This window comes from Aspergillus bombycis (genome assembly GCF_001792695.1).
Source record: "Aspergillus bombycis strain NRRL26010 chromosome Unknown contig00022, whole genome shotgun sequence".
NCBI lineage: Eukaryota > Fungi > Ascomycota > Eurotiomycetes > Eurotiales > Aspergillaceae > Aspergillus > Aspergillus bombycis.
In genome coordinates, this window is record NW_019170024.1 from 307,792 (window position 1) to 334,017 (window position 26,226).

At 49.0% G+C, this 26,226-nt stretch overlaps 7 protein-coding genes across 7 annotated transcripts; 4 read left to right on the forward strand and 3 right to left on the reverse strand.

Annotated features, from left to right (window-relative positions):
• Positions 1–603: 603 nt before the first annotated feature.
• Positions 604–1,478, forward strand: ABOM_004247 (C2H2-type zinc finger protein; the record flags this gene model as incomplete). The annotated part of the gene is made up of 2 exons (XM_022531377.1): positions 604–1,294; positions 1,357–1,478. The coding sequence occupies 2 exons, from the start codon at positions 604–606 to the stop codon at positions 1,476–1,478; spliced, it is 813 nt and encodes a 270-aa protein (XP_022391274.1).
• A 1,692-nt stretch (positions 1,479–3,170) lies between these two features.
• On the forward strand, positions 3,171–5,053 carry ABOM_004248 (uncharacterized protein; the record flags this gene model as incomplete). Its single annotated transcript, XM_022531378.1, has 2 exons — positions 3,171–3,522; positions 3,603–5,053. The coding sequence occupies 2 exons, from the start codon at positions 3,171–3,173 to the stop codon at positions 5,051–5,053; spliced, it is 1,803 nt and encodes a 600-aa protein (XP_022391247.1).
• Positions 5,054–6,237: 1,184 nt separating this feature from the next.
• On the reverse strand, positions 6,238–8,328 carry ABOM_004249 (uncharacterized protein; the record flags this gene model as incomplete). Its single annotated transcript, XM_022531379.1, has 1 exon — positions 6,238–8,328. One exon carries the CDS (start codon positions 8,326–8,328, stop codon positions 6,238–6,240), a length of 2,091 nt encoding a protein of 696 aa, XP_022391246.1.
• Positions 8,329–14,863: 6,535 nt separating this feature from the next.
• Positions 14,864–15,493, reverse strand: ABOM_004250 (GNAT family N-acetyltransferase; the record flags this gene model as incomplete). Its single annotated transcript, XM_022531380.1, has 1 exon — positions 14,864–15,493. The coding sequence occupies one exon, from the start codon at positions 15,491–15,493 to the stop codon at positions 14,864–14,866; it is 630 nt and encodes a 209-aa protein (XP_022391303.1).
• Positions 15,494–16,712: 1,219 nt separating this feature from the next.
• Positions 16,713–18,781, reverse strand: clf1 (putative cell cycle control protein (Cwf4); the record flags this gene model as incomplete). Its single annotated transcript, XM_022531381.1, has 2 exons — positions 16,713–16,943; positions 17,000–18,781. The coding sequence occupies 2 exons, from the start codon at positions 18,779–18,781 to the stop codon at positions 16,713–16,715; spliced, it is 2,013 nt and encodes a 670-aa protein (XP_022391304.1).
• Positions 18,782–19,178: 397 nt separating this feature from the next.
• On the forward strand, positions 19,179–20,743 carry ABOM_004252 (U4/U6-U5 snRNP complex subunit PRP31; the record flags this gene model as incomplete). The annotated part of the gene is made up of 2 exons (XM_022531382.1): positions 19,179–20,195; positions 20,264–20,743. 2 exons carry the CDS (start codon positions 19,179–19,181, stop codon positions 20,741–20,743), a joined length of 1,497 nt encoding a protein of 498 aa, XP_022391301.1.
• A 2,913-nt stretch (positions 20,744–23,656) lies between these two features.
• On the forward strand, positions 23,657–25,862 carry ABOM_004253 (high affinity methionine permease; the record flags this gene model as incomplete). Its single annotated transcript, XM_022531383.1, has 7 exons — positions 23,657–23,918; positions 23,971–24,436; positions 24,493–24,679; positions 24,736–25,004; positions 25,090–25,226; positions 25,288–25,540; positions 25,598–25,862. 7 exons carry the CDS (start codon positions 23,657–23,659, stop codon positions 25,860–25,862), a joined length of 1,839 nt encoding a protein of 612 aa, XP_022391302.1.
• Between the last annotated feature and the right edge of the window lie 364 nt (positions 25,863–26,226).

Below are 26,226 nucleotides of genomic sequence, written 5' to 3' on the forward strand. Positions count from 1 at the left end.
GGCTCCGGCACTTCTCTGGAAGATAGTTGCTAGGGCTTATTATACCTGTCAGAGTGGTGATCCAATCCTACTATCTTCTGATCATTCCTTCATAACGCAACGCCGGAAAACACCGGTTCAATTTTCAACTCCCTTTAAGAATCATTTTTTTTCAATCGCCTATTGGAAGTGTTCAGTGGCGTTAACGACAGGGAGGGAAAGGAACATTTCTAAATCGTCTGCCAACGCTATTGTCCAGTCTTGTGGAGTGAAAATATCGGGCTCTTTTTTATTATCCAGAACGTGGCAGGAGTTCTCGGAATTCTGTCCGGTTAAAATCGATTACTTCGCCAAGGAGGCCGAGTTCCACTGGGCTTTTGTCAGATCTGCATCCAAGTACCTGGCAATAGATCTGGTGCATGTTACACGAAGAAAGGACAAACATCCTCGAAGACATTTTCGTGAGTACTCCCGTTTGATAGCTTTTCATTTCTATCTTGGGTCCTCTTGGAAATTAAGATGACAGATCCCTGTTTTATCCAATATCGCCAAACGATGCGACAAGAAACATTTCAGCTAACTATCCCCAAAGGCGCCCAATACCAGATATTTCTAGCATACACAATGGCTAGTTGCAAGGCAGGCTTCGTGTCCATATTAAACAATGATGACAACCCATCATTCACAGTACGATCAAGCCCTCGGTTATCCAGGCATCACTCTACTTCATCATACCCTTATCCGTCAGAGCCACGACGAGAGGCATCAAACTCATACTATCGCTATGGGTACGCACATTCAGACTCCTTCCCAGTGAACCGGCAACAGTTCGATCCCGTATCGGAAGCCGCGCAGCCCACGTCTCCTGGGTCGTCTGACTGCTCTTATGACTACATGAGCGCCGGATCCGGTTATTATTATCAGTCTAGTCGTCAGGAACCCAATGTTTACCAAACGCCGACAGCGGGAACCGCAACGACAACTGCTGAGAAAAGGCTCAGCGCTAACAGCGTGTCTGATCCTCCCTCTCCACCAGCGTCGATCAGTGGATCCAGAGATGCAATGGCAACCAAAGTAAACCGCAAGAACAAATATCCATGCCCGTTTGCTGCTAGTCACAACTGTTCCGCTACCTTCACGACCTCGGGACATGCGGCACGTCATGGAAAGAAGCACACTGGCGAAAAGAGTGTACACTGCCCGATTTGCAACAAGGCTTTCACCCGAAAGGACAATATGAAGCAGCACATTCGAACCCATCGGACACACTCTGAAGATCGGCCAACGGGTGTGACGGAGAAGGACACTGATGCAAGTAACCGGTGGCGCGTCAGGAGGGAAAGTCCCTTGTACAACCACCACCGATCCTCGAGCCAGTCCCAAATGGATGGAAATGCCTACGACAGCATGACAGCTATGAGATGAGCGCAAATGACTGTATCAGCGTTCGCAGTGACTTGGAACGATGTCATCATGAATTTGATGAGAAACGCGTGTGAGGCGAACGGATATGAAGCAACCGAACCCTTTAGCAATCTCCCAGATTAGGGCAGTTGCGAGAGGTCCAACCTCCGCCATTCTTTGCCCTATCCTTGCTTTTCTTTTCTTTTCCCATTTCTCACGATCTCCGGAATGGTCTTTGATCTTCCTATGTTGGAGCAACTCGACAGGCGTTGAGGGTGACTGCTGTGCGGCACTCTCACTCGGTCACCGGTTTCACTTCTACCGTCTGAAAATGGCGGATAGAATTGGGATAGAATGGTTTTACCATGATATGAAAAGACGACTGACTGGACAGCAAAGTCCGGATTTTCTCATCTGTATACCATTGGGAGAGGGCTATTACTTTGTCATTTTCTTTTCTTTATTCTCTTCTTTTATTCTTTGACATTTTCTCATTTCTGATGTTTGTTTAAGTCTATTGCATGGCTATTTTGGATCAGCCTATAAGCGTTGTTTCTTTTTTGTCTTTGGGGATTTCCTTTTTTCCCTTTTTTTTTTTTTTTCTTTGTGCCACGAGAAGTTCAAGTTACGGCCAAGAAAGCCATTTTTTGATATGTATAGTATACCAACGATGTTAGGGGTCCATTGTGTAAGAGACCATGTCACATTGAAACGTGAATGAATTGATTGATATCCACACTGGAACAATTGTCTGTCCGCGAGCGTAGGTTGAACTTCAGTAGTACGGTACGGCGAGACATGGCACGGAGATACCCCTACCGATCGATGGTCAAGCATCTTTGTGAATCACTGAGACCCCCAGGACAAACAAGGTTGAACCACGGCACGCTGTCCGAAACCATGGTTGTCAAACCAGGCGTCGGTCTAGGTCAGGAACAGATGGGTCCATCTATGGAGCGGATGTGATGGAGCTTGGCCCTCCAGATTTGCCGATACGTAGCCTCGATGAGGCGTAACGGGTTAAGGCAGACAACCACCGGTTCTTTTCATTCTGATTGCGCGAACGTGGAATTGAGGTGATGCGACATGATGTCAATGGCAAACTTGTCTTTTACTTGAGCTCTTGCCATTGCCAAATCTTGCCAAATCAAAAGATGATTGAACGTGATTTGGTTAGTCATCCATGGCGGGGATCGCTGCCCAAGGCCCCAAACGGGTAAGGTGTTGTCCTCAGGTACTACATACAGAGTAGTATTTTCAGGTGTGCATCAAATTGAGGGTCCGGCTCCACTGCTTCACGACCACCCTACTGTGTGCTATGCTTTCCCTCTCTCCACGGGTGAATGGAAGTGTATGAAACACATTGCTCGTGATCAGCCCCGTTTAAGCGGGACGGCTTATACCTCGAAGATCGAGCTTGGGCCGTTTCAGCCTTACTTGAGCGAAACAGCGAATCATTCTATTAATACTGCTGTACTGTATATCCTGTCAGAGAGGTACCGCCCATACGTCACTGACGTGCAGGTGCCCCGCCTCTTGCCACAATTTCTCCCGTGCCAATCTTTCTTGTGTACATTTCTTCGATCTTCATTCTTACTTATTACTCTCTCTCTTCCCTCGTCAACGCATGTCTCATTGTCTCACCTCCTCTCTTTTCTTTTCCCCCCTCCTTCCCCTGAACTCATCCACATTCTTCTCCCCAGATCGTTGAACTTTGTTGTTGGCTTCTCCTGTATGATCGTCACCCCCACTGGTCTAGAGTTTGTCTTCCCACTTTAGCCAAAACAATGGCGTACCACGACGAGAGTCATTACTACTCCCCTCGCGATCGCTATGCGCGCCCATCCAGTGTCTACTCGCAAGATTATTACGCCGGCGATGGTCCCTACAGTGGCAGTCGCCATGAAACGGGCGTCGTCCGTCGGCACGACGGGAGCAACGAATCTCTTCCGGGAGATTATGGCTATGAATATGGATATGGTCTCCCCCCTCAGTCTCGCCGCTCCAGGGTTTCCGCCGTCCAAGAAGATGTGCACAGGTCCCACTCCATGGGAGGCCGTGGTTCATATTATGATGATCCCGACTATCATCATTCGCGCCATAGTCGTCGTTCAAAACGCTATGATTACGATGATCCACGTATGTATTCTGTTTCTTGGGAGTAGAAAAAGGTCAAACTAGTGTGGCTGGGGTATCCTCAACTAACCTTGTTGCAACAGGCGACCGTTACAGGCGCTCACAGCGTTCCCCATCTAGCAGCCGATCGCCTCCCCGCAGACGCCGTAAATCCCTGTCAGAGCAGGCCATGGAAGCCCTAGGTATAGGTTCTGCTTCCTCCTCGGCCTCCAAGCATCACGAGCACCGTCGCGGGCGTTCCCATGGCCATCATAGCAAGTCCTACTCTTATTCACCTTCTCCGACTCGGAGCAGAAGCCGTCATCGTCGGGATCGGAGTGAGCAGCGAATTGCACAAGCCATGAAAGCAGCTCTGACTGCAGGCGCAGTGGAAGCTTTCCGCGTGCGCAAAGAACCCGGCGACTGGACGGGAGCGAAAGGCAAACGGATTCTCACTGCCGCTTTGACAGCGGGTGGTACTGATGGAATCGTGGACCGCGATCCTAACAAACATTCCAAGCGCCATATTATCGAGTCTACACTGGCTGGTCTGGCCGCGAACCATTTTGTGAACGGTCCCCGGTCCAAGTCCCGGTCCAAGTCCCGCGGTCGCGAAAAGAGTAAGAGTAAACTGCCTGATCTTGCCGCCGCTGGAGCCCTGGCTGCCGCTGGGAAGGAAGCGTATAGTCGGTTTCGGTCCCGGTCCCGTCCACGTGGTCGGTCTCCCTCGCGGGACAGCCAGGAAGATTCCCCGCGCCGGCCCAGAAGGCGGAGTAAGAGCGTTTCCGACTATATCAACCGGGGCATGGAAGCGCTAGGCCTTGAAAACAAGGAGAAGGACAAAGACAGCCGGAGACGGCATCACGATCGACCCTCTCGCCGGGATGACTACTCGGACTATGACTCGGATAGTGACTACGGATCGAGGCACCATGGGAGCTCAAGACGAACTCGGCATTCCAGAGATGTAGGTCGATCTCTAAACCCTGGCAGTAATCATTCGCCATCCTCCCCCAGTAGGTCCGGAGCCTCAGGCGAGGAAGGCCACACTTACCACCAGGATATGAACTCAAACTCGGAGATGGATTCTGACCTTGGAAGCAGTACCGATGAGGAGCACCAGCACAAAAAGCTGACGCGGAAGATGCTCCTAACTACCGGTCTGGCCACCGTAGCAACCATCCACGCCGCCCACGGTTTACACGGAAGCATGGAAAAGCATAAGAAACGAGTCAAAATGGTTAAGGAGGGTGACATGTCCCCCGAAGAAGCACGCAAACTCAGACTGAAAAACAATCTTGGCGACGCCGCGAGTGTAGGTCTCGCAACGCTGGGCATCAAAGGTGCAATCGACGAATGGAGACACGTCGGCCATATGCGCAAACAGTGCAAAGATTTCCGAAAACAGTGCGATTCGAGACGAGAACGCCGCCGGGCTCAAAGTTACGGAGACATACCACGCTATTACACGATGTATCCCGACGAAATCGAAGAATACCCCCCCTCTGAACGTGGATCGAGAGGTCGGTCTATGTCGGTAGCCCAAGAAGTATGATTTGACTTGCGAAAAATACCTGAAACACGAAATTGAGATTGCCAGTTTGCGGATTTTATAACTTATGACTGTATGATAATGATTGCCATGGCGGTGATGACCTTATGACTTTCTTTTGTTACTTCATTTCATGTGCTTTGCAAGTTTATGTCTTTATGTAAGTGGACTTTTTGCCTCTATATGTCGAGTCTGAATTTTATTTCGGGTAGCATATTCTTTATCTCTGCTCTCAGTACCCTCATACAGCGCTCTGCATACTTAGTATCCAACTTGCAAGCGAGGTAACCCCTATAGTACATATTACACGGTGTAAAACCACCTTAACACAGGAAGATAGGATAGTTCACCAACCACAATAACCATGCTTACCTATGAAGCAAAAGCTAAACCCCCTAATTAGCCCAGGCCACATTCAGCATCATACACCCTTAAGGTCAAATCTAGGTAACCAATCTCCTCCAGAAACGCCCAGAAGCACAGACCCCTGCATCCCTTACGCCAGATCCCTTAACAATGCGGAGTACATACCGCATGCATTGGGTAGATGACATGTCGAGATTAAATACGGAGCATATGGCATGATCACGCCTCAAATAAAGTAAAGTGGCTGGGGGGTCCTGGTTCTGTGATTGGGTGTGGGTGAGTAAGATTTAGTAAATTAATATGCGTAGATTGGGGACGGAGAGAATTGCGGGTCATTGGATTAAATTGCTGTGTGGCATTTATGGGAGGAAAAAAACAAACTCTATGTACGACTCCGAAGCACAACACCGGTATCCCGTCCCAGTAAAAAAGAGGAATCCAAAGCAAATGATGGGTTTCATGAAAGCGACTGAAAAGTAAACCAAATAGGAACAAGATGATGCGTAGATGCATGGAGGACGAGTCACAACAGGTGGAATTGGGACGCTTCAACGATCAATCCTAGTGCGAGGCAGAACAGAAACATGTGCAGTGAGATGCTGAAACTATAAGAAAGGCGCGGCTAGCTGTACATTCCATCCGTCGTGGAAGAGAGCAAGGAAAGTGAAACATTTTTACAGGAGTCTTTTTTCCGGCTGGTATTAGGGCATAGCTAAGTCTGGAAAGGAGCGGATTAGACTCAGTCTGGGACGGATGGCGGTTAAGGAGAGGAGGTTCGGGGAAGCTTCAAGGAATGTGTTTCTGGTTCAAACTCGTGAAGGTCAACGTTCGGCATTGAGATTCAACCAGCTCATATCAGAGTTGATATTGTTATTGTTGCGAGGGTCGCGCGGTGGGACGGGTTCGACGCTCTCGGGGATGAGCACGCTCGAGCCGCGCGTGTTCATGCGGGTATCGCGTAATGGGGTCACGAGTGAGGGCACGTCCGACGTGCTCGGGTTGTAATAGCTCGGATTATAGTAACTTCTGCTGTAGGTGCTGCTTGGGGGGCGGCCAAGCCAGCTTTGTTGTGCACGTGACCCGTGATCATCGTAGTCCTCGACCGATTCGACCGTGATGTCACTCGCAGTGGAGATGCGAGCGGACTGGCTCTCGGGGATTGTGATGTATTGTCCATTTTTAGGTGACGTAGCATGCTCGGTGGTGGGGCTGCCACTCACGACACATCCCAACGGTTTCGGTGCTTCTAAGAAGTTGGTGTTCAAAGGCGTCAAGGTCTTCATCGGCCATGCAGTAGCTGTCGTGGCCGTCGAGTCAGGCCGGGCGGGTACAGCTGCCGGCGGAACCATCAGAGGCGCCGCACTGTTATCTTGGAAATACCTACCCCAGCCTTCACTCGTTCGCCGGTCTCCGGGATGGCTTCCGGGTAGGGAGTCTTGGGCCTCGATGGCCTTGTCGAATTCACCTGAACTGATCTCCCTACTGGACTGAATGGTGCTCAAGGGACTCGGCTTGTGATCGAAACCGGGAGGGGCACCGGCTGACTTCGGTGACTTTTCCTCGCCGACATGACCGGAGAAGATGGCAAGAGAGTCCACCGACGATGCCGCGAGCGGTGCAGGGCTCTTTGCCATCGGATATGCGGACTGAGTCAATGGCTCGACACCTCGGTCCTGGAAGCTTAAGCGATCCTTGTCACCACCATTTTGACCCTGAACAGCTCGCTTCTTGGCATCCTTCTTATGCTTCAGAATGAAGAGGATTACAATCAAAATGGCAGCAATTCCTACAATACCTCCAAGCGTGGCCCCAATGATCGTGCCAACATCGCTGCTCGAGGAGTCGTCGCTGGCCGGGGTGCTGGAAGTCTCACTGGATCCGCTTGCAGTAGCGGTCGGGGTTGAGGTCGTTGTTCCAAGAATTTGTTGCGAGGTCTGGTCGCCGTAGAATAGCTTGGTTGCATTTACCCAACTGTTCGACGTTTGGTTGAAAATTGCCAGGGTGTCCGTGCCACTGCCGCTGGAGATAACCACCAACCCATCGTTGCCCTGTGCCAGTGAGTAGTCTTTTCGTGTTGTGGTGGGCGCCAAGGAGTCGTCGTATGTTGGATAATCATCGAGGGCGATCCCCCTCTTGGTCGAGGATGATTCAGAGCTGTTTCCTTTGTGAGCTGGGTTGCCGTCAGGATTGAGCAAGGTTATGCTGGTGACATTGTTGGGTGATGCGCTCATGTCGAAAGCTTCGAGAATTTTGCTGCCGTCGGTCCCATTGACAAGAGCGCATTGTACATCGTCCGACAGGGGTGTTGGGATGGTCACATCGGAGCTGTGCCAGCCTTGGATGAGATCGAACAAATGCACTTCATCCGGGGTCGTCAATCCGCCAACCAGCGCAGCCTCCTTGTCGTTCCATGGCAGTAGTACGGGATCGTAAGCCGGGGATGCATTTTCGGCCGAATATGCTGAAAGATTGTAGGGCTCCTGCGTATTGATTGCAAACGTGTCCGACGACGCATCGGTTTGGTCACGTTGGTGGCCGCCGTAAATCAGAAGAGCGGAGGACGATTTGAGATAGACCGCTTTATGGGAGGTTCGATTGGCCATGTTCCCGCTGACGCTGTCGATTGTCTTCCACTTTTTGTCTTTGAACGAGTATCGCTGTAGCCCTGAGCTTACGCCCTTGGACGGCGTTCCTCCGATCACATAAAGCGCCTGCTGATCCTCGTTACCGTCCGTTCCTCCTGTAACGCAAGCGGCTTTGGAAACCGGTTGTCCCATAGGCAATTGACTCCATGTCGCATTGCGTTCGAGTGAGATCGAAGCGAAACCATTGGCTGAGTAGGTGTATAAAGTATTGTCGTGAATGACGGAACAGTGGTCCTCCAATTTCACAGGAGGCTTAGGAACGATCATATCGAATGACAGAACAAGTGAGTTTCTTCGAGAAGGCCAGCCGAAGATAATCAGGTATTAACCAGCCGCCAGAGGTGTGAACACGGGCGGAAGGGTAGAGAACGAATGGAAGGTGACTGCCAGAGCACTATCTCATGGTCGAGGGGCGATTGATCGTTTGAGGCGCTGGGCCGTGAAGGTGTTTTCAACCTGTTACCAACCTTCCCGGAATCAACCAGAGGGGTAAATTTGTCTTCGGATACTTCAAGATAGCGAGTGATTTTTTTTCTTCTTTTTCTTTTTTCTTACGAAACTTCCTTTCCCAAATCTATACGTGTGCGTGATACTATAAAGGAGCGATTCGAACCAGGATCAGTTGGGGATCACTGGAGTTAAGACCACCCCACGATATACCTCAAAAAGGGATAGCTGTTGCGCAAAAAAGAATGGCGACCTGTCTCGAAGTGGTCAACAGGGAATTCAGGGGGAGAGGCAAGTTCGTATTAATGCGCGATATCAAATCGGCAATGAGGGAGAAGGAAAGCGAGCGACAAGGTTCTCGAACGAACAGGAAACGAGGGAAGAAAGAGACAAAGGTGGGTTAGAAGGAAGAGAACGAGAGAGAGCAGCGCAGCCGAGCGTCAGGAGAGAAAGATCAAATCGTGTCTGGATGGGCGCAGGGAGAAGGATGAAACAACGGAGGGCAGCTTAGACCAGCACTAGGGGCGGACTCACCCTAAAGTTGATATTCTCCCGAGAACAATTAAATTGAACTCGATGTCATCTAGGCACTGGGAGAGGAAGGCCGGGAGAAACACAGGAATTGAATCAAATGAATCATTCACACCGTGCCCATCCAAATTGAACCTGCCAGCACGTTCTCGGTATACAGGGATGTGGAAAAAGAAACGAAACGTGGAGAAGAAAAACTGATGGACGGTTGACGGAGAAGCCTGAGGAGGGCACGCTAACGGCTAACAGGCCCTCGACACCTGAGGTGTGCATGTGGATCAATTGGGTGCGAGAAGCCTAAGACAACTCTCCATACCAGACACGGCACTTCCACTCCGTCCGTTATTTTTTATTTTCTGTTATTTTCTGTTTTACTTCTTATTCCAGCTGATCGCGTTGACACACAAACATTTTCTGGTTCGACGTGTTTCCCTCTTAAACTCCATCCTTACATAGGGATTTTGCGAAGGTGCCGTGCGGCAAGGGGATATCCACATCAAATTAAACATCATAACAATTCCCCCCCAATCTATACCAGAAATCCACTTTACCCGGGCCAGGTTACTCAGGGGTTCCATCCAATGGTTCGGGATGGTGTCATCCAGCCCACCGCATACCCATGGTTCTATCGTTCTCCCGAAGTTTGGAATGATATCTCCCCATTTTCCTTGTTTACTCCCCTTTTCTCCCGTTCTATAAAGTTCAAGAGCATATCCCAAGATTGAGAGGACTCTTATTGAATTTTTCCTTCTTCTATATCTTTTTCCCCTCTTCCCTTTTTTTCCGGCATTCCCTCTAGATAATACCCTTGCACCCCCTCTTCTAGGGCGAGGATAAACCAGATTAATGGTGCCTAACCAGAAAATTTCAATCCAATGATAGTTTTCCATGGCGTAGTCGATTGATTAAAAACCCATGGCATTGGCCCCAGTGGCATCCTGGGCGAGGGTGGTATTATATTAATCACCATGAGCAGAGCCAGTGAGGTACGGAGAACCCGCATGAAAATTCTTAAGGGCAGTGATGAGCAGGTGACCGAGTTGATTGGTCCAGTCGCCAGGAACAGGGCCAGCACGGGCCTCGGCTGCAGCCCATTAGTCCGTATTATTAGTCCTAGAATCCTACCTAATAACGTGGAAGCAATGCAGGTACTACTCTTTTGCTTCGCTTCCCCCCGCGTAGGACAGGTCAGATGTCACTTGGATAATTTCCCCCCGTCACCAGTCAAGGTTGTCACACATCAAGAACCCGCGCAAATCATAATGGGACCCTTTTATTAGCCCAGCTAGACTTTTTGTCACCCGAAAATTCTCTCTTCCTCTCTCGCTTGGGACGACAGCCCGCCCAATGAAACCCCCTCGACCCAGTATTTTTCCATAAATAAACCTCCCGCCATTGTTGGACGGTACGGTACCACTGGTACTGTACTAAGTTCTAACAAACGGAGTACACTAAACATACAAGTACCGTCTCGACTAGTCGCATACTTCCCGTCCATCTCTCCCGCCATGATTGGCTGGTACCCCTGCTGGGCCTGTCCCCACTTGTCCTTCGGCTACCGAATCGTGTCTGACGAACTGGACATTGACCCACCGGCATCAGGTGGTTATTACCTCAGGCCTTCCACTCGACAGGATATACTTTGGTAACGCTGTCCATTGCATGGTACAAGGGATTTCGATTCTGTTATCAATCTAACTCTTATGATACTTTCGCTTACGTGAATTAAACATGACACTATCGGCCCAGAACATTGTCTTTTTCACTCGATCTGTATATTACCTGGTTCGGAGGCTGTGCCGTGGTGAATTTAGGTTGGGATTCATCACATAATAAGGAATAGATATAGAGCATTTCTTTAATCATACAATTCTTTTGGTGAAAATATCAGTGTACTTCAGTAGGACACAGTGAGCCTGTATAGAAATTCCCTAAGAGTAATATATTCAACCCGACGGATGAATATATATACACACATACACACATATATATAGTCCTAATGATGCCAACTCTCCAAAAACTCCACCTCGTTTTCCTTCTTACCCTACCAACTCAAGTCAATACCTAAACTGAAACCCAAAGCGGATCCCCAAGGGTCCTTATACAGATCTTCCATAGTAAGTCTAGTATAGATAGCCCACAAACTTAGAAATGATGTCGTGCTCTTCGGCCCAACTAGCACTCACTAATATATTTCAGGTTCATGTTCAGAACAAAAAAAAAAGCCTCCAAAGAGTAACAGGAAGATCTTTGAGCATGGAAGACTTACAAAAAGTTGGTCTTCTGAGCCCTTCTCCATATATACTTTGATACAGAAGCCAGTCCGGCAAGATTGTCCGAAGTTTTCGCTGGACAAGGGATGTTGTGGATTATGGTAAATCTTCGCCACTAGGACAGTGGTATCTAAAAAACATATTCTCGGTTCCTGGCTTCAATTAATATCTGGTCTAACAAGGCTCCGTGACGACAGGAACCTCTGGCTGCAGGGTAGAGCGCCGCATACAAATGCCGCGGTTCTCTTAAAGTGGAACAAGAGGATCAATAACCGGGTTGCTGGCTTTCTAGAGATACATCGCCATGATGATGTGAGCGTTGAGGGCTCCAAATTCGTGGCGTAATATACCTCACGAGCTACGCAACAAATTGTGTCTCCCTGCATGCAGCATATTTATTACCACCCCAGGTTTTAGAACGGAATATCCCAACTGAGGACTTGACTAGCACTCTGCTATCCAGTCTAGGACCAGCACCATTGGGCGCAATGAAGCGCAATTTCTACCTGCCGGTTACTGCGGTGTACGGCAAATGGTGTTCTAGACTATGGTGTACGCATTCTCCCTGTGCGGTACAATACACATAGCGGGAAACCCAAGGGAAAGGCCGGGATTCTTCCTCGGCGCTAGCATGGCAAGTTATATAATACACAAGTCTGCGACAGGGTCGGTCATGGGGTTATGTGCTTAACCGGGTCCAGTATTATATCATTTATTCTAAGCTTTTGAAGCTTGGTGGATGGAGTCAGAAAGTCTCTCGAAGTATTCAGACTCAGGGAGCTACTTAGGGAAAGCCATTTGGTCGTTGTTCTGAGACATACCCTCTCTGGTTGTTGCTCTGGTCTGTATAATTTCCTGCCAACTACAGGGAAGCTGCTGCTGATAGAATCTAGTGGTCAAGAAGTGTCAGAACGTGTCTACGGACTGGCGTTGTCGAAATGGTATATGATGGCACCGAAGTACTACAATACTGCTGTTGCTGTGGCTGCGGCGCACCCTAATGTCTAGACTGGTGGTGGAACATGGGGCGGATGGTTTTTGTCAGATTTTGATACATTTGTGGCCTGAATGAAAGGCCTAAGACTAAATAAACGTGGCCCATAGCGGACAAAGCTAGGGTAACCTGGATTCAGCTCCTTCGAGGGGCTTGTCTAAATGGGGCTAACACCGCCCAGTCCTGGACTGACTTCGAACCAGTCCTCGATATGGAGTGCCACAAAGCCATCCCTAATGGGAAGATCTTATAGCACGGAGGAAGTGGTGGGTGGTCTTGCAGGAAAACTTCAGCTGCTGCTGTGGTTGTTGTGGCTGCTAAGAGGAAGACTAGAACGGGACTGTCCTACTGGAGGAGGTTCTGGAAGAGGTTCCGGCGGCAACAGTTTTCGACATAGGGCTTATAAAAAGCCCGAATCGGTCGGAGTCAATCTATAATTCGAAACTTGGCTCATCTGGAGAATACAGAGGAAGCGAGTACAAGGACTGTCCAACTATATACTCTTCTATAATAACTCCGCAAAGAGCGCGAGTACCCTCCTAATTGTGGAGGTAAAAAGATGTGATAAATATACCTGTGGCCCGGCTGAGCTTTTTGCTTATATAGGTAAGTTATATAATATCCAATCTCTTTATACACTATTTACTAACTGGTCATTAGCAATATTTGTCGAGGCTAGACATTTTGCCGGAGAAGCAGAAAACCCAGGAGTCTTTGGCCTTCTGTCAGACGGATACATGTTCTACTTCTACCGGCTCTTTGAGGGCATGAAGTTAAAACAATAAACACTATTTTTGAAGGTAATGGCGGCTAACTTCAGAGTATGAAGTACACCGTGCACACTGTGCATTGGTAAAGGGGCTGAATCATCTACACCATCATAGGCCGCCGCATCGGAATATATCATCCTGGAGGCGTACACATGGAATAGAAAGAAGGGGCCGCAAAACGCCTTCTTGTTCTGACACAGGCACAGAATATGCACCAGCTGATATGTAGTCAGGGCCCCTCTGTATCTAGGTTATCATTCGAGGTCTTTAATGAGACTAGAGGTCTAAGGGCAGGCCGGCTGCTGTTGGTGCCGTGAGCGACTCAACAAGAAAAAAGCTGCTAGAGACTTTGAGCGCCAAATCTCTGCACGAGCGGTTGATGGCGAAGAGTACAAAGAGATTCTACGAACAGAAGACCAAATGTTACCAGAATAGACATAATCTCTCGAAGATGTACTCATATGGGACAGTGACCAAACTTGTAACTGCTCGCAAGTCGTCGTTTGCTTATTTCACGTTTTATGCTAGTCGCCCAACAAATTGTCAACTTGTCAACAGGCTTTGTTTTTTTGTAGTTTTATGCCTTTTCTGACTTCTTGACTACTCATCTATTAAGCCAACAGACTGTCAATAGGCTTCGTGGTCATCCAGCTGCATTTATTTCCTTGTGTTCAATGCCCAATCGCTCGTAATGTTTTAGTCGCTATGAGGACATGGCTTGTCTATGCCCACTACACTTGCAGATGACTCCCAATGAAGCAGAAATTCAGAAACCTCGGGTTATTCAACCTCTTGCACATCTCACTGCGCCTGTTTGAGAACCGCTCCGCGGCTATACCGGCAGTTATTTAATGTTTGATCTGCGTCAGCTGAGCCATACTACTAGTATCTGCATATCGTCAGCTGAGCCATACTAACTAGTATCTGCATATCGTCAGCTGAGCCATACTACTAGTATCTGCATATCGTCAGCTGAGTTATAAGCGAAGACCCTCCCCGGCTTCCCAGAGTTGCGAGAAGGGCTCAGCAGCCACATACAGAGTTGATATTTGTCTACGAAAATACAGACCCCGGCGCGGCTTTCTGATTCCCTTAAAAATCCTTTCCCAAGAATATCCGTCAACACCATAACCTATAGCCATGCCACAAGGCGTAGTGAAATGGTGGGAGCCCGAGAAAGGGTATGGATTCATCGAATTAAACGGCTCGCCGGACATTTTTGTCCATTACACTGGCCTTCAAGTATGTACAGAATAACGGAGAAAGGACACATCTGGATGATAGCGTGCTAAAAGACAACCCTTCTTGTTTTAGCCCGGGCAGAGGGGTTTAGAGGAGAATCAATTGGTCGAGTTCCAAGTGACACAGGGAACAAAGGGACCTCAAGCTACCGATGTCAAGGTGATTGGGTAGGCAATGTCTTCAATAAATGCGGTTTCATGTGCATGTACAGAGCCTTCTGTCATGAATCGGTTTGCACTAGATGCACCTTGGCCCCGTTTGTGGACTGGGCGCTGCGCTACGTGGCGCGGGGTAATCGATGTAGATACTGGGTATGAGGAGATCATCCTGGTCCACCGTATATATCATTTTCTTGGTCATGCTCTAGTGAGGATAATTCGAATGAGAACCTTGATCCTGTATAGCAATAGCCACGAATGCAAAGATAGTATCCATCCAGAGGGAGTATTCCACTTCCACCCGGGCATCAGCAATTCTGGTCTAGGATCAGCTGTCTCGATGGCTTCGCACACAAATCCCCGGTCACAGCCTTGCGACATAGCACCTTAGTCCAAGGTGTAGCCCGGTCTAACTAGTACAAATCGCAGACTATCTCGTGCTGAGGGGACCATCCATGGCTGAAACTCATCCGCACATATATAGTCGTAGTATTCAAACCCCGATTTCTCCATTACCCGGCCCGAAGCCGGATTCTCGGTGTCACAGCGTCCTATCAATCGATAGTGGTGGGGGTAGATCTTCCAGAACAACTCCGTGAACGTGAGTAGTGCTTCGGTCGCAATCCCAAGCCCCCATGCAGATCGATGGATACTATAGAAGACGTCGGGCACCTGATCAAGTCTGTAGACACCTATAAAGCCGACGAACCCTCCAGGTACGAGAACAGTGTCACTATCTGTACTGTTCTCACTTGTACTGTCATTGTCTGTGGCTTCTGTGCATTGTGGCCTATCAATTGTCTTGGGATCAAGGTCACGGCGGAGGAGGATTGCGTATGTATCTCGTGTAGGGTCGACACTCGACAGTGTTCCTAATAGCTCTTGTTCTGCTTCATCTATTGAGGTGATTGGCTGGGGCCTGTTCCATTTCTCAATTTCCCAATCAGATCGCAACGAAAAATAATCTGGCAAATGGTCTTTGGATAAGGGGACCAGTTCAAGCCGGGTTGATTGCATAATGTGAGGTTGAAGATGGTGGTAGGGTACTGGGAAGAGTCTGAGGATATGGTTCAATTAGGTTTCGCTGCCAACATTCGTTACAATAGGACAGTTGTCCAGCGCTTTTTAAATCTCGGCAACCTAGGTTATACGTAGCAGAGCCACAAATTGCGTAAAAGGCAGAGTGATCGCCACTTGCCGATGGTGTATCAAGTGGGTAAACAGGAGATTTGCACTGCCACAGATTCAGCCCTGGCTATGGGCCCGTAAAAATATTGGTCTTCAGCCGGATACCCGACCATGAAGGGAAATTGTCGTTGTTGATCTGGTAACGATTGCCAATAGGTCACAGGACCAACACTAATTAGGCATACGGAGTATGAGCGCTCTTTAGCATGTTCCTGTAAAAGCGGTGTGTACTGGTGTGTTGCCATGAGTCTGATATCTAATAGCGAGTTTCTGACACGTCTTCAATAGAGGCGTCGGTCCCTCGGGGAGACAACGCGACAGAGGAATTTGTTCTTCCTGTGGATAGTCTTCTGACCTCGATCATTTGAGAGGGGCCCTAAAGATTGTATAGGGAGTCGGTGGGGCGGGCTCGTCTCAGCTTTGATAAATTTGGCCAGTTGTCTAGAAAGTATATTCCGGAGCCCTGAGTGATAGGGCATAATTTAAATACAGGTGGGGATTCAAGGCCCTTGCCACAGGTAGGATCCACTTCACGATCTTTCAGGCCCTGGCATGAATACTGTGGCATTTTGGGTCTGCATGTCAGAGCTGACAAGATCCAGTGTCGTTGATTTGCTTCAGATTTGTGCATATATAACTAGAGCTCTATACCATATTCCATTAAAAGGAAGCTGCTTAGAATTCGGAAGATCGATTGAATATTGGAGAGGGGGAACTTAGGGTTAGGAAGGCTATATAGCAAAAGTAACGATCTTATAAGAAAATTCTTAGACGCACTCTGAGAATTATGGAAATTAGAAACTAGAAATAGATAAATGCAAGTTATGAATGGTCGTCCCGACACCTTTCATACTATATTACACCGATCCCCTTTGTAGCACGGGTTAGACTTGTACAGGCAATATGGTTCATGATCATTATTTTGTTGGGATTAGTTCTACCTGATTTTGATATAAACTGCATCGACGGCCCATCCCATGGTATGTACCCATAGCCCACATATAAATTGAAACACAACTCTTTACCTTTCTGGTGAATACCCAGCCTATCATGCCTGACCCGACTTCCAGGCGTGTGCTCTCTGTAGCAGCTTGGACAGGTTGGCTGCTGATTGATCGTCGGCCGGGAACACGTAGTCCATGTATTCTTCGTACCGGTCGTCGTCCAACTTGCGACGCTTCTTGACGCGACGTGGCATCTGCTTCTCGATCTTGTCGATGTCTTCGGGAGACCCATGCGTATGTTCGAATGACCGCCAGGCATTGAGGAGTTCCACACGCTGTACAAGGTTAGAACCAAGACTTCCCTCTTCCCACATATCAAGGCACAACTTACCTCTTCCTTGAGCTCCTTTTCTTTGAACACCTTGTGTGCACGGTTGAAGACCGCCCGAGCGCGCCGTTTGGCCTCGTCGCTGACTGGCCGTTCCTCCTCCTCCTCTTCCTCTTCCTCGTCTTCCGGTATGTTGATCTCGAACCGAGCATAGTTGATCCACACCTTGACGTGGTCGGTCTTCTCCAGAAGACGCTCGTAGAGCTGCCGGACTCTGTCATACTCGCCTTCGTATTCCTCGAAATCGATGTATGACTTCCACACAAGCTCCGGCATATCCAGAGTAGGTTGGTCAATTCCTAACTCAAAGATGGCCCGCGCACGATCGCTATCATCTAGACCCCGCTCCAGCTCGGCATACTGGATCCAGGACTGACTGTTGGAGGGATTCCACTCGATCTGCTTCTCGAACAGTGTCCGGCACCGTAGAAACTCGAAAAGCTGGCGCTCGAGATCGATGTAGCCTCTGAAGAGCTTGTCCTTGGGACACATACCGATCGCCTGGCCTAATGTCTTGCGGGCGGTTTGGAGCTCCATCTGGCGGATTTCAAACTGGGCTTTCATGAGCCATATCTTGGCAAATGTAAACTTTTTGTGGGGAATGAGCTTCAGGCATTCGTTATAGATTTGACGAGCACGTTCCATGTCTTTGGCTTCCATTTCTTCCCAGATGGCATAGAATATCCAGAGATAGATATAACGTCTCCAGTGCCGCTTCTCCTGTGACGGAGGAATCTGTGCAATGGCCCGTTCGTATGTGTCACGTACCCGCTCAGGGTCACCGGAGGTCTCTTCGAGGCGAGTAAAGTCAAACCAAATGTCGTAGTTCCGAGGGTTCTCCTTGAGTTGCTCCTCGTACTGGACTCGGCGTTTGGAAAGAATGACATCCTCAACACCCTCCCTATCACCAAACTGCTTCTCGAATGTAGTATAGGCTTTGTGCAATGTAACGGACTTAGAGCGGGGAAGTCGGTCAAGAGCATATTTGTATATAGCACGTGCACGCTCATACTCCTTCATCTTCGCCTCGAACTTGGCATAGGCGATAAAAAGCCTCTCATCCATGAAGTCTTCACCCAACGCTTCAACTCCTGCACCGTAGACTTCTCTCACCAAATCACTAGTCCCGTACTCCTCTTCAAATCGAGCCCACTTGATCCAGTTCCTCGGTTCAGGATGAACAATCGTGAAACGTTGGAAGATATTGCGCGCCCTCTCGAATTCATTGTACCGCTTCTCGAGCTTGATATACGCACTCCAGGCTCCCTCCTCCGGCTCCCATGACATCCATCGCTCAAAGACCTGCCGAGTACCAGGGATATTCCCCAAAGTCTCTTCCATATAAACGTACTTGTACCAGAGCTTATCGACACGGGGCAAGATCGTCACTGCACGGTCAAGCAAGTTCCTCGCATGGTTGATATTCCTGTTTCGCATCTCCGCCTCGATGTATCGGATCCACAGCGGTACTGAGGTCGGGAGAACGTCCAACGCTCGCTCGAAGATAGAACGCGCCCGACGGAATTCCTTCTGTTCAAGTTCCCATGATGCATAGCGCATCCAGTTGTTCATGTTAATCCGGTTTCGGCGAACATAGTCCTCGAACTCCTTTCTCTTGCGACCTTGGTACTCGTGCAATTCTTCCAAGTCGGCAAATCGCTGTGTCGGGGCTTGCAACGCGGGTTCCTGCCGGTCGACAGCCTCACGGAGCAGCTGCTCCGCTGAGATCTGGATCGGCGCAGCGGCCTTGTTCTTGACCCTGGGAGGGCCGCGAGACGACTCCATGGTGAAGTGAGATTATATCAAGCAGGTAAGCTGTCGGCGACGCGTATTCGGACGGGTGTTGGGTAGAGCACACCACCTCAGTTGACTATAGGAGGACAGTGTACCTCCTCCGGAAGCAAGGGGCCTAGAAATTAGCTTCTAACCGACCGCGCGGTATCGGGACAGCTCCAAGTCAGATGTCGTTGCTACTGAGTCGACTTTTGGTTCTGCTAGCCAAGAGTCGGAAAAGCTGCATGTCAGGTTCGTAGCGCCACCCGAGATCAGCAGCTCTGGAGGTGGGTGACTAAGCAAATGACCTAAATGGAAAAGCAACTCGGCGGCGGCGTCGAAGGTTCATTCAACCACCACTTCACCTTATTCATAGTTCACCTCTTGGTCGTGTCGCAGCTCGCTCATCATGTCTACTGCTGAGGAGCTCTTGAGGGATTTTGAATCGGACGACGAGGACTTCCAGGCGGGCGAGGGAGTCGAGGAGGATGTGGACGAAGAGCAGCAGCACCTACAAAAAGCTGGCTCTGAGGTCACTAATGAGTTCGAGGTCGCCCTCTCCACCGGTGACGAGCTTACTCGCCTACACAAAGTTTTACGCGACCACTACTCGGTCAGATTTCCAGAATTAGAAACCCTTGTTACGAGTCCGATCGACTACGCGAAGACAGTCGGTATCTTAAAAAATGGCCCGCTCAACGATATCAAAGCTATCTCCTCGTCGGCCGACAATATGGTCGGCGAGCCGTTGAAGTCTATATTGGATGGCCCCTCATTGATGGTCGTTTCTGTGGAGGGTACCACCACCAGAGGCCGTGAAATGACCGAGTCGGAATTGAAGACGGTGCTCGATACTTGCGAGCGGATTTTGAAGTTGGATCGAGAGCGGAAGGCGCTTACGGAAAGCATCCAGTCTCGCATCACGCAGATCGCCCCCAATCTAGCCGCCTTGATCGGGCCAGAGACAGCAGCTCAGTTCCTTAACCAGACCGGAGGACTACGTGAACTCGCTAAGATCCCGGCGTGCAATCTGGGTGCTCAAGGCAATAAGAAAACCGAAGGGCTAGGCTTTGCTACGAATATTGGCGTCAGATCGCGGGGATTTATCTACAATTCGGAACTGATACAGGGTGTCCCGGATGACCTGAAGCGCCAGGCAATCCGTATTGTCTCAGCTAAGATGGTCCTTGCTACCCGTGCGGATGTATCCAACTTTAGCCCCGACGGATCGCTAGGCGAAGATCTGAAACAACAATGCTTCACGCGGCTAGAGAAGCTGACGGAACCTCCTCCGAATTCTGGAGTGAAGGCGCTCCCTGCCCCCGATGACAAGCCAGCCCGCAAGCGAGGTGGTAGAAGAGCTAGAAAGGCCAAGGAAGCAGTTGCTATGACAGAGATTCGCAAGGCCCAGAATCGGATGGCCTCGGTAAGGAAGAAGCGGAAGTCGGTTACGGTACAGGTGAAGGAACAGTTGGGTTGGGAATGCTCGGCCAGCAGAATGATGGACGGGTTCGAGCAACTCAGATCGATAACAGGACCCGAGCCAAACTCAGCAAGTCGAACAAAGGCTGGGGAACCGCGACACCCGCCAGTGGCACCGCTTCGTCTCTCCGTGGGTTCAGCTCTGGGGTTGGAGGAACGGCAAGTGTTCTACAAGCCAAAGGGCTTCGCTCTTCCGGCATTGGTACTTCGCTGGGCGGCAGCGGTACGGCTAGTACCATTGCCTTTACGCCCGTGCAGGGACTTGAGCTCGTTGACCCCAAGGTGCAAGCAGAGTTAAGCCGTAAACGTAAGGCAGAGGAAGACCGATGGTTCAAGTCGGGTACTTTCACACAGGTTGGCGGTAGCCAAAGCCACAATAACTCTTCGCAGAAGGATAACGGAGGTTTCAAGGTGCCACCGATTCCTCCACAGAAGAAGGTCGATACAGGCAATGGTAAGATGGGCCCTCCGCCGTTGCCCCTAAAGCGATAGTGGGGCTTCCATTTATTTTTTTTCCTGAGCATCTTAAGAAAGGCGTTTTTGAGATTGGGGATCCGTTCGGAATTCGCATGATACCATCGACCAATGTATGATAACCTCGAGACAATTGAAAACTCGACGAGAATGAAATGTACTAGAGCTTATTGCTTCAGATTTTCACATATGAATCACTGTATTTGTATTTGTGCCGGTAGACTCTCGGATAACCCTGGCCGTGCCACGTGCCGATTGCCAGGTACCATGGAACTGGTGACGAAATACTCCGGGTCGGCCGTAAAATTCTGTGAAGATGGCGTGCTAGTCCCAAGATTTCGCCGCTAGAACATCTCGGGAATAGTTCTGGCACGTCAGATTCACGCTCAGGCGTTGCGAAAACTAAAGATACACTCATAAAGAATGATTTACTTGGCTCAATGGCTGGCATTTTGTTCATTATTAATTTTCTGAAACCAGTCCGGGGACATCATTGCCCTAAAGACGCCAAAAACGGGGGCGCTAAGCATAAAGTTGCTTTAGTTGAAAATCCCCCGGCAAGCGACGGCCCAATGGTGAGCCGTCTTTCCGAATGGGCCTCAGGCAGTCTCGTCAGCGTATTGCGTGCTTTGAAGGGGAGTTCGCTCAATACCGCCCCTTTCCCCGGGGGGGGGGGGCGTTTGAGATATATAGGCGACGTTTCGTCGCTATGTAGACTTTTCCCATTTGTCTCTCCTTTCCCTTCGTTTTCGAGCAAAAAGTCTGTCCTTCCGCAGTGTTCTCTGGCTTCTTTGATACCCAATTTGCATTCTACACCTCACCCTAAGCCCTAATCCCCCTAAAGAAAAGACATCAAAGACAAAAAGAAAGAAAATAAAAGAGACTCAATGGCCCCAGTGGAAATAGGCAAGCCGGTCTTCGGCGTAGACAGCCCCAAACCCACCACAACCCAGCATCCATCTCTGTACGACCACACCCTAATCACCACCGACTTCGATGCCCTCAAATTCCACGCCGCGGATCCCTCCAGCTCCAATTCGGCCACCCCCACGAAACAGCAGCACTACAAAGTGACCTCCTAATCACATCACCGTACAATGATCCCAAACACCTCTTGGATCTCAAAACTCTGGATACACCCAACCAATTGCTTGCCAAAGCCCTTACAATCCTCAGACCCACCCGTGACGACTACGCTACGGCACCGTACACGGAATCATTCAATTGGCAGGCTGTGTTTGATTTCCTACAGGACTTAGCCCAGAAGAATGGGTATCGGTGGGAGAAGCAGCATTTCTACGTGGTTGTTTTCCGGTCCCGGCTCAACGCGGACATCGACAACCAGCGGCTGCATGATTTGGATGCCTATTCGCATCAGGAGGCTGTTGCTAGTGGCGGGTTGCTGAAGTATTGGTTTGGGACGAAGAATGGGGAGAGGAGGAATTTGGCTACTTGTGAGTTACTTTTCTTTCTTTCTTTCCCAGTATATTCTAAGCGAGGTTGCTGATGATGGTACTAGGTCTCTGGCGGAGTCGTAATGATGCCAGGTTGGGAGGTACCGGGCCTTGGCATAAGAAGGCACGCGGTGCTGCAAGAGATCTGTATGAGAATATCACTTTCACGACCCTCAAATTGGTGATTGAAGATGATGTTCGGTCGTGGAGTGTTACGGACTGGACGGATGCGGATGAGTGAGAAGCGATAATGGTTGCATTATTTGAGATACCATAGATGGGTTTGTCGGTTTTGGCTTGGGTGTTGGTGTTTCTAGAGCGTTTATACTGGCATTTTTTTTTAATAATAGTTATATAGCAATTAAGTCAAGATTTCTACTGGGAAGTTGTGGTCATGATTATGGTTCGTGTTTAAGCTTGAGATATTGGGTCCTTAGCGTCCCGTAGCCGGAAGAACTTTATCTATAGCCAAGAGAAATCAAGATGGAGAAAAAGTGGAAAAGATTCGAACTACACATCGAGAAAAGATTTTATGACTAGAATTTAGAAGAGGCAGGAACGTGGCGAGGGATTTATTGCCATAGGAGGGGAAAGAAGTGAGTAGGTTCATTCAGATCACATAATTATCTACTAAAATGAGATGTGCTGCGCGAGGTCCGAGCACATTGTTCGCCCGCGTCGCTTACCTTCACTCAAACATCACTAGTAGTCCGAGTACGGAGACAAGGATATCTTCCGGATTATTTATGGAGATTATGAATTGAGAAGGCTTGGCTTGATAATGCATGTTGAATCAAAACTAACCGATGGCGAGGAGACCGGGGGCTAAGACGAAGCTGGAAATTCTACACGACTGGAAGTTCTCAGCAGGCCTGATGAGATGACTGCAGGGATGATTGACACCATCCACTACACACTTGCACTGTAAGAATTGTTCAATCCTACTCAAAGCTCTTATAACTATGAGATCAGCTTGTGTGTTTCCGGATTGACTACTTGTAAAGATGGAAATGCATGTCTTCTACGTGAGGGGAATTGAATTTCATTGCGAGATGGAGTAGATTCCAACAGAATTAGGGGGGGTTTTGGTTGTCGAAATTTAAGCTTATGATACTATTGCGGAGACGAGTGTCGTCATTTTTAGTAGGGGCACAAGTTCACATCCAGAAGTCGAGCCAATAGACACCATGAAGCCTTTTGACACTGGCCATGATATCCTCGTCTAGACCTATCAGACTTCCTGATAGCGTCATTCAATGCCGAATTGAGCATTGTGTGGGGTGACACTTATCAAGCATCACATCTAACCGAGATATAGTTTCACGTTCTATTTGACAAAAGCTATAAATGTAGCTTACGCCGGAGTAGACATGTTCATGGATGCTTGCGGCCCGTATCCTCAACACTCTGCCATCCTCTTATTCCGTAGTTTCTCTCCTTCCCCGCAGGCCAGATAGGAACACTGCAAACCTGCCCAATGGGTCTACCGTTTTGGCACGATAGAGAAAAGGATGCCGGCATCTCCGTCCGGGAACATAACACCTCCCAAGAGAGTACTATTCAAGATGGTGCCGTCAAATACACGGCGGCAGAAGGTGTCAATTCTACCAGTGTGACCTACCAAGATGCTAGTGGTGCGCCCGTGGAGACGGATTCGCCGTTGGGATACTCCGTTAGCTTTTGGACAAGTCTATGCCTGAATATCAATCAAATGGTTGGAACTGGTATCTTTTCAACACGTGAGTAGGTCCCAAATACGCCACTTCGACCCTCATACTTATGTGTCTGAAGCGGCCACTATCCTTCAGGGCGTTGGCTCCGTTGGCCTTTCCATGATATACTGGTTCATAGGATATCTGCTTGCCCAAAGCACACTTGCGGTGTACCTGGAGCTGGCATCATACTTTCCCAGTCGTTCGGGGTCGGAAGTCGTGTACCTTGAGCAGGCATTCCCAAAACCTGAATACTTCTTCCCTACAACATTTGCAGTGAAGCATGTCATCTTTTCGTTTGGGAGTAGCAACGCCATCGTCTTTGCCCAATACGTCTTTGGAATTGCAGGTTCAGAGTACACGAATTGGCAGTTAAAAGGTGTTGCGGTGGCTGCGTATACTGTTGCGACTTTAGGTTTGTGGACCGAATACACACAGCACCTGGCTATTTGGCTGATAAGAACTGCAGTTGTGAGTTTAAGCAACAAATGGTCACTGAGAGTCGTTGTCTGGTTTGGGTTCGTCAAGATTGCAACCCTGGTATTGTATGTCGTGCACGATGCAAAGATGGGCTAGTCCACCAACTCACCTATCATTATAGGATCTCAATCGCTGGACTGGTAGTACTCGGCGGGCATACAAAGGTCGAAGACCCGATGATCAACTGGCATGATGCCTGGAAAGGGACATCATCGGCAAGCGCCTACGGTGCTACTAATGCCATGATCAAACTTATCTTTTCTTACGCTGGCTATACTAATGCTTTCAGTGTGGTTAATGAGATCAAGGTTCGCCAGTAATCCTCCAAGCGCTTCACAATAACGAACCCTAATTATGTATACAGAATCCTATCAAAACACTTCGTTGGAGCGCTCCATTTTCACTGATTCTCGTCACATCGCTCTATATCCTTGTGAACGTCGCCTACTTCTCTGCTGCCTCAAGGGAGGAAATACTAAATTCAAAGCAAATCGCCGCAGGAATCTTCTTTCAAAAGGTCTTTGGCAGCAATGGGGCTTCCCGTGCGCTGAATGTACTTATTTGCATAAGCGCATTCGGTAATTTAATGGCTGTTATGGTTAGCTATTCCAGAATGCTCCGAGAGACTGGAAGGTAAGATATCTAGCCTAGTCCCCTGAAACAATAGGCATTTCCTGCAGATCCATCTAGCGAACATGCTGATTATTTGGTCTTATAGGCAAGGTATACTTCCCTGGCCTAGGTTCTGGACTTCTACGAGGCCGTTTGGAACACCCCTGGGGCCTTATCTCGTCCAGTTCACCATAACTGTTATCATGATTCTTGCCCCTCCTGCTGGAGATGCCTTCAATTTTGGTCTGTGCCTCTTAATAACACTCATAACATGATTCCCAAACTGACAAAAATGGTTGAATAGTCGTCGACCTCTCCGTATACCCTTCGAGCATTTTCAATTTCCTTTTAGTGGCCGGACTCCTCTTAATCCGTTGGCGCCGCAGCAAGCTCAATCTACCTAGACCCGAGTATCGATCATGGGCAATTGCGATCGGGTTTGCACTGCTGGCGAACCTCTACCTGCTTGCTGCCCCGTGGTACCCGCCCACAGGTGGTGCAAACGGTGGAGACGTTAGCTTCTGGTACGGCACATATTTGGTAGTCGGTATTGGACTGTAAGTACTAATCTTGCACCTCGCCGATATGCTCTGTTTGATTAACGTATAATTCAGACTTGCTGCCTGTGGCGTATACTACTACATATGGATCAAGGCGCTTCCCAAATACAAAGGATATGAGTTTCGACAGACCGTGTTGGAGTTTGACGATGGGTCTGTTGCGCATAACCTGGTCAAAGTTCCTATCGCCGAGCTGGCGCGCTGGGATGTAGAGCATGATGCTGTTGGTCGTCTGCGGCATCGGACAACATACCAGAGCAGTACTGATATCGATGAAGATAAGTCAGACGAACAAAAGAAAATCTCTCAAAGTACATGATGGATGTTGGACTGAGCTGAGAGATACAACGGGAGGTGCATAGCTCTGGGTCCGTCGCCATATTGTACTTGACGAATGTATAGATAGTAGGTAGCAAAATATTGGACTTGTCTTTCTGTTGTTTATTGTGATACAAACGACCATCACGTGTAAGCCCTGAGTCCTGGTTGATAAATACTACTACTACTACTACTAGCAGTGCCCTTAAGGGTGTGAAACAACCTTAGGCATCATTGAGGGCCTGGTTGGTTGAGGTGATGTGCCTGTGCCACATCCACGGAATTGGACCCGGGCTTCGTTTGAGTCCCAACTGACTCTTCTTTCAGCCCTCGATCTCATTCATCCAATTCTCTGGCTCCTTACA